The 7,907-nt window shown below is 36.0% G+C and overlaps 1 protein-coding gene across 1 annotated transcript; it reads left to right on the forward strand.

The window, feature by feature from the left end:
* The first annotated feature begins 4,426 nt into the window (after positions 1-4,426).
* Positions 4,427-6,637, forward strand: LOC110020551 (peroxiredoxin-2C-like). The gene is made up of 3 exons (XM_020718691.1): positions 4,427-4,657; positions 4,973-5,052; positions 6,185-6,637. The coding sequence occupies exons 1-3, from the start codon at positions 4,503-4,505 to the stop codon at positions 6,436-6,438; spliced, it is 489 nt and encodes a 162-aa protein (XP_020574350.1). The 5' UTR covers positions 4,427-4,502; the 3' UTR covers positions 6,439-6,637.
* The last annotated feature ends 1,270 nt before the right edge of the window (positions 6,638-7,907 follow it).

Raw genomic sequence — 7,907 nt, forward strand, 5'->3', positions numbered from 1 at the left:
TATCTGTCACCTAGAAGCATCTAATAAAAACAAATTATTAAATTATATTTCCTTAGAAGTTGCATTGCAACCTAAACTATTTTATTAGCTAACCGGTCAATTTTATGCACTCAAGTTGCAAGATCATTAGCCAACCGGTCAATTTTATGCACTCAAGTTGCAAGATCACTGCTCTCCCGAGTCTTAATTTCACATGTAACAAATTTTAACATAACTCATTGCCACTTAAGTTATGTCAATGAAGCAAAAAAGATATTACTCATCACATGAAAATAAAAATAATTCTATCATGAAACAAATTTTCGTACACATGCCACTACTTCATATTAAAAGAAAAGAATAAAAAAAATTACTTACATAGCATAAATAAAACACCATAGAAAACTTTGTTTAAATAAAAAAAAAATTCACTAAAAAATGTTTACAATAATTACAAGATAATAAAGAACACAATACTTAGTTTTTTCCCTCTAAAAGAAAGATGAAAAATCTCTCCACCAAAGTCTCTTGCCGATCCATGCACCACCTGTACATTCCTTACACATATCTGTCAAAATCCCTCATCAATCTCTCTAGACAAAGTGAAAATCTACATCTCCATAATCAGACCAAAGTCTCTCTAAAATCCTTCTAAAAACTCCTAAAACTTTTCTAATTCTTGTCATGAGAGCCGTCAAGCCCCTCTATTAAAAGAGACACAAAAACCCCTTTTTCTCCAAGATGCACATCTCTTCATCAAAAAGATGCATCCTTTCACTCCAAGAGACATATCATTTCATTCAAATGTGTCTAGATTCATTGAATCACTCCATGGGGCATGTAAGGTTTCCAGAAGCTTTCAGAACATCCCAGAATGGCCCATAATAGCTCAAAATTCGTCAAAAAACTGTCTTGGGTGCTATAGCGTCAGAATTAGTGCTATAGTGTCTGTTTCTAGTCGTGACTGACGCTATGACACCAGTCTGGGCAACACACCTATTTTCTTCTATTTTGGTTCTGTTTTGTTCTGTTTCAGCTTCGATTTGCTCATGGTGTTATACCTACAAGATAAACATGAAAATAATATTTCTTTAAATTGTAATTTCATTCATAAACATGTGATAAATATAGATGAAGTTAAGCATTGAAAGTCATATCAGAATGAACCAGATCAAAATTTTCTTCCATGCTCAATTTGGCTCCAAATTACACTGTTTTTGCTTCATTTTCGCTAAAACTCCATCTCTTGTACTTGAAACTAAAAACATACAAAATAACCTCCTTTAAAGTGCAATATCATAAAAAATGTGCATAAAATGAACATGAAATGTTTACTAAAAACATCTAATTTTAAGGTGGATCAGTGGCCCATTGGCTTAGGGTGTGTAATCTTTATTAATCACTTTTGCTTCTTAGAGGGCTCACCTTTGTTTTTGAACTCCTTCACAATTATACTTAATTCCTTGACTTTATTGAACCTTTGAATAACAACATGTAAATAAAAAAAAAATAATAATTACTTATAAATTTTGTTGAACACTAAATGTGAAAATGACAGATTTCAAGTGTCATTTAATTCATACATTAGACATAATGAAACATCAAATGCTTTAATAATGGTTTTGATTTGGTCAATAGTATTAGAAGTTTATAAATATTGATTATTATGCCATGTTTGAGGCTAGATCTTCTTCCGTAGCTCTTCCGATTTACCATGACCCATCAATTCTTTTTAACGTAAAAGGGTTTACTCATCCACCAGAAGGATGATGTATATTTCCAATCACAAATTACATAAGAGCATTCTTTGTAAGGATTTATAGGGTTTGTAAATAAAAAATAGCGTAGATTGATTTATCTTAAGGATAAGAAAGAAATTAGACTAGTAAAGAGGATGGAAGGTTATGGTTTGAGTGATGGTTTGAAGAATCTCATGTAAACATTAGTTAGACTCTTCATATTAAGTATTATTATGTAAGTTAAACAGTAGGGTTGACAACCTAAGCGGTGGCTCAACTAAAGTAACTTTATATCGTAATACATTTATCTATAAAATTTTAGCTTTAATTTGATTTCTATAAAAATGATTTTATTTACAAGATTGGTTTTGTGACTACTACAGATCTTTTAAGACTAAGAGCTGGGCAATCACAAGTTATATCTTCATGTAAGAGTGATTTAACTATCCTATGATGAAGGGTTAATTTAGAGAGTTATATGCTTATTATTTATAACAAATATGTAGTTTATTTAACCATAAGCATGTTTTATTAGTTATCATCTAAACAAGTTAAAAGACATATCAATTGTACATTTTGCCACTAAACCTTGTTTCTAGATAAATTGCTTATGTCAGAGCCTTATCAACTTTCCTCTTGATAACTTTTTGAGTAAATATTTACTCTTTTTAATTTTCCAATGAATATTGCACCATAGCAATGATTAGCTTGAGGAAGCCTTAAGTAAGATCATTTTCATCATCAAGGTGATTGTTGGCGTCAATGTTTGATGTCACGTGCGTAGAGTGTCCACCTGACTAGCTCGGGACAATTCAATGCTCACTCGTAGCTTAAGACATCCATGTGAGGCCTTCTGACACGTATTCAAGGCATGAAACCAAGGTCTGCGATGATTCAAACTGACCTGGAAGAACCCATCATTGGACGGGCTTATTTGTGACATGAGACGTGTTTGGCGCCCTTTTTGGTGTTTAAAGACTATGTCATATACATATGAAGCCTCCCATGGTCAAAGGAACCTATCAAAGCTTTACACATGCATTTCTAGGAAGATTAGGGTTTAAAATATCTCACCCACACCGTGGTTAGAGATGATAGTCGACAACGAATCCCCCTGATAAATTACACGTAAAAATACTCATTTTTTGAGCTATGAGACCATATTTCTATCATATTTGATCCTCCATGGCTTTCATATTGAGAAAATCCTCAGCTAAACATTTTTGGTGAATATGTGGTTTACGGGGCTAAAGTGGGGCCCAGTGCTTAGGCACCCAAAACAGCCTCTCAGCAGCTTAAATTTGAGAGATCAACAAGTAGTTGCTAGCCTCTTGGCGCCTAGGCACCCAGATTGCCCTACAGAGCTTTCAAATCGAGAGCTCAACTATAAGACGCCAGTCCTGGGTGCCTAGACGCCCAGAAGCCTCTTAAAATATCATTTTTCGAGCCATGTAAAATAGGCATCAGCCCAACGCCTAGACGACAGACACTCATCACCATGGTGTAATGGCCACGGTGCCTAGACACTAGAACATTTTTTCGACCCGATTTTTTCTGGTGATTTTCACGATTTTGAGCTGGTGCACCCTCTAGGCAGCCGAAAAGGGGGATTTCCTTAGGCAATGTGGGGATTTTCCTTGGGCATGCAAAAAGAGGGTGCTAATACCTCTTTTAGGCTTCTTTTGGAAGCTTCCTAGGCGAAGTGGCAAGGTCATTTTTGGCAAATTAGGGGAAAAGTTGGGATGACAAGCTTTTGAGTCCCTTGGGCTTCTCCTACAGACCATCTTCAACATTTCTTTCCTTTTTCAAGAGCTGAACTCATCTTCTTCCCTAGAGAGCTTTGGAGCTTCTTCTCCCTTAGACCCAAGGCTTTCTTCTTATAACTTTCTCTTCCTCTTCTTCTTCATTCTTCCACCAGGAACTCTTCTTCTCCTTCCTCCACCACACCATATGAGTGCGTAAGGAGAGCTTCTTGAGGAAGAGCTTGGCTAACAAAGAAGCAATGTGCTTTCTTTCATACACTAAAGAAGAACTTCATCCTATCTTGGGGGAAGGATCACCGGAGATTTGTCGAAATCTCGTCGAACACTTCTTCTAGAGGGGAGCTTCTTTGTTCATCAGAGAAGGAGCAGAACGAACCTCGCCAGAATTTCATCATCTCTCCTACCACTAGGAGAGCTTCTTCCAAAATGAACATTAGACTTCAATCAACAACTGCGGCCGTGAGACTCTTTAAACCTTCCTTCTTCCTTTCATTTAATGGTGTTTAAAAGTAAACTTTTAGAGCCTCCTTTATGCATGACAAAGAAAATTAATCCTATAATAATTTTTGCTATCCTACTTATATAGCTCTCTTAACGATTAAATAAAAATAAAAATATATATTCTACGAAACTTTAATGTTATATTTTGAATAATAGGACTATTATGTAAATATATATTATTATTATTAATGTCAAGTATAATTATGCATTAACTATGTTTTTGGATTTTTCGAGTAAATAAAGGGGTCTTAATAATTTCTATATTTCCCAACAATAAATTGTTTATTTAGCCGACGGCTGCGATAAGCCAAACGGCGTGTCTCAATGAGGCCACATAGATCATGTACGACGTGGATTTATCCCCGGCCAGCAACAAAGGCCGTCCGGACTTGAGCTGCAGTATTAAATTCGAATAATCGCCGATGTTAAGTTACGACACTGTCGCTCGTGCTGTATAAAACCCTGTTCCTCTCTGCTGTACAAGAGACCGATCTAGAAATTCAGTTGTCGTAGGAGAGAAATGGCTCCGATAGCTGTTGGAGATACTATTCCCGATGGAACTCTACCTTGGTTTGATGAGGATGGTGAGATACAGCAGCTCTCGATTCACTCACTTGCCGCCGGCAAGAATGTCGTCCTCATCGGTGTTCCCGGCGCGTTTACCCCTACCTGCAGGTCCTTTCTATCAATCCAGTTGAAATTTTCTTCGATTTGGTTGATTTCAATAATCGGATGGATAGATCGGAGGTTTGGTTGTAGATTCTAAACTAAATCTGATTTGAGTTTATGAGGCTGAAGTAGAAGATCTGTTAGAAGGAAGATCCGTGTTAGGACTGGATTTTGGTTAAATGCTTGTTGAAGTTTCTGAATGATGTCGTTGTCTCATTGAGAAATGTTTCTAATCGGCTCTTAAAAGTATTCAGTTTCTTATTAACTAATTTTAAAGGAGGAAAAAAAAAATCTGATGATTATGTTGTTGTGGATTTGCAGCACGCAGCATGTGCCGAGTTTTATCACAAATGCTGAGGAACTAAAGTCGAAGGGCGTGGACGAGATCCTTCTAATTAGCGGTATATTCTCTACTTTTAAATAAAATTTTCTCTTATGTTAGCTCTGATTTCTTTTAGTTGAGGAAAACTTCACCTATCTTTTTTCGTTCATTGTTCTCGTTAAATTCCATTCAGGTTGGAAGCCAGTAATAAGAAGAGCCTGGGTTACTTTTATATAATTGTTTGTATTTGGGTTTCTTTGTGAGCTTGTTCGATTCAACCCAGGCTCCTGTTATAATTGGTTTGAAGATCATTCCAAGACAGAATTCCTGCTCATGGATTAGCTCATTTTGCTCAATTTGAAGACGATCTGAAATAAACAAATAAGAAAAGAATACCCACTTTAGGGTCGATAATTCATTTCATTTTTTGTCGATCAAAAATCGACTCAATCAGTCAAACATTTGCAAGCTGGCTCCACAATGTTGGCCATGGCTCCTCTCTCTCCTTTACTTTTGTTTCGCTCGCACATCCCAGGCCGAATATGCTCTCGATCGATCAGATGCCCCTCGAACAATGCAAAACAATACAAATGCAAATAGCTACATGAATAAAGGGCTGGCAACATATAAGGTTAAAAAATGAAATAAACAGCAATATAACTTTAATAATCTAATACTTAATTCAAATTAATAACAGACATGAATTTGGATGTGGATTAATAAGTATAGGGGCGCTAGGGGCATGTGTCATCACTGGCTTAAGATCACTCTACTGAGTTATTTTCATCAGGTGACTCGGCTTGCCCATCATCCTCTTTATTTCATGACTTAGATTTTGGAAAACTGACACTGCATATGCAAACACAGAGTGAAAATGTAAAAAAGAAGATTAGGACACAAAAGCATACGAATTTTATATAGTCATCCGATTGATAGTTATGTGTGATGCTATCATGAAATGATTATGAATATCGAATGCCTTTTACATATATATCACCCAAATCTTTCATATCACATAAAAAAATACCATCTTTTTTTTCTTTTGAAATGCCAGATACACCTTTTTCATGCACAGATAAGGTCGGTCGGATATATGTATGTAAAAATTTAGGCGCCAGTTATGTAAAATGTTCCATAATGTTAAATGTTCCTTAATTCCTTATGCTAAAGCCAAAACAACTGCCAACCAAGAATTTTAAGTCCTTGCGCAGTCAATGATCCATTTGTGTTGAAGGCGTGGGCGAAGAGTTACACGGACAACAAGCACGTGAAGTTCCTCGCCGATGGCTCAGCTAACTACACAAAGGCCCTGGGCCTGGAGCTGGATCTGAGCGAGAAGGGGCTCGGGCTGCGCTCTCGCAGGTATGCGATCCTGGTGGACGACCTCAAGGTTAAGGTGGCTAACATCGAGGAGGGTGGAGCCTTCACCATCTCTGGTGCTGATGAGATCCTCAAGTCTCTGTGATCTTCCTTCTGTTGTTTGTCGCCTCTTTTTGAGACGCGCCTCGTATCACCTTTCACTTTGAATAAAAACGCTTCTTAGCTCTTGCCGGTTTGTTTGGTGTAGAGTTCCAAGTGTTTATTTGGTTTACTCTTAAAATTTACCTGCAAGAAGTTTGTATTGTTGTTTGTTTGAAGTTAGAAAAGATCTTAATTTTATGCCCCTAAGTTAAAATAAATGGATAGGGTAGTAAATTATTTCAACAGAACATAGATTTTACAGGATTAAATATTTGGATAGCTGGAAGCTAAGCTCCCCTGAAGTTTTAATGTCATGTTTTCGTTTACCTGCTAGACTGCTTGTGTTGATTTTTATCTCTGCTTGATGTGAAACATGATGCATATTTGCATTAATTAAAATGAATAATAAGTATATTTGGATTAATTGAATGACTTTTGTCAATCATATAGACAACTTAGAGGGGCATGTATAGGCTGTTTTTTTCTTTTTAAATGATATTGGTAGTGTGATCAAATGAAAGGGCATCAAAGCAGCGGTTTTGAAAGGCTTGTTAGGGTGTAAGTGAGCCGACCACGAGCGAACCTAGACTCAGCTCGTGTTCGGCTCGTTTATATTTCGAGCTCAAAAAGTGTGTTCGTGTTCGGCTCGTTTGCTTAGCGAACCGAACACGTGCCGTTCACGAACAAAAAATTGTTTTGATAACCCTAATCGCGTGGCCATAAGATGTTAAGAATTGGAGCAAGATTTAAAACATTATTTGAATCTAACTTAATAATTTTTATTCTATTTTCTTCATTAATACTTTTAATTGATTATAAATCTTTGTAGCCATGTAGTCAATTTAATTTTTTTAAAAATACTACTCATCATGGATATATATATAGAGTATTTCGAGCCAAAATGAGCCGAAGACGAACAAATAAATATTTGTTTGTGTTGTTCGCGTTCGGCTCGTTAACTTAGCAAACGAACCGAACACAAGCTTCTTAACGAGCCGTACACGAGTTGTTCGCGAACAACGAGAACCCTAAAGGCTTGTGAGACATGGCAGAGAATTTATTTTTTTCCTAAATATAAGACTCACGTATTTAATAATAAATTTTAGTTTTAATTCACTAGAATTAGTAATAGCAAAAGTAGACATTAACATGTATGCTATATATGTGATTAAATTGTCTTTGTTATATTTAAAACACCTAAATGTTTCATGTCATATAAAAGATCATTTTTTGTTTTTAGAAAGTGATTCCTTTTCAAGCATAGGTAAAATGATGATGGTATCCACCTAATAACTTAAATTTAGGTGTCAAAAGTTTTGAGTGGTCATACCTAAATATGAATATTTAGGTGTTAGATACCTAAATACATGGGAAAAATATTACATCAGGACTCCTAACATAGAGCTACGTTCGGATTGGAATATTCAGCTGTGTTACGAGAAAATTTCATTTGCGTTATTTGTTAGAATGATG

This window comes from Phalaenopsis equestris, unplaced genomic scaffold (genome assembly GCF_001263595.1).
Source record: "Phalaenopsis equestris unplaced genomic scaffold, ASM126359v1 Scaffold000099, whole genome shotgun sequence".
NCBI classification, from domain to species: domain Eukaryota; kingdom Viridiplantae; phylum Streptophyta; class Magnoliopsida; order Asparagales; family Orchidaceae; genus Phalaenopsis; species Phalaenopsis equestris.

Excerpts from the sequence above, each read along its gene's own strand:
- LOC110020551 (XM_020718691.1), top strand. The coding sequence starts at position 4,503 with ATGGCTCCGATAGCTGTTGGAGATACTATTCCCGATGGAACTCTACCT. Across the intron at positions 4,658-4,972 it reads GCGTTTACCCCTACCTGCAG|CACGCAGCATGTGCCGAGTT; the intron begins GTCCTTTCTATC and ends GTGGATTTGCAG. Across the intron at positions 5,053-6,184 it reads CGAGATCCTTCTAATTAGCG|TCAATGATCCATTTGTGTTG; the intron begins GTATATTCTCTA and ends GTCCTTGCGCAG.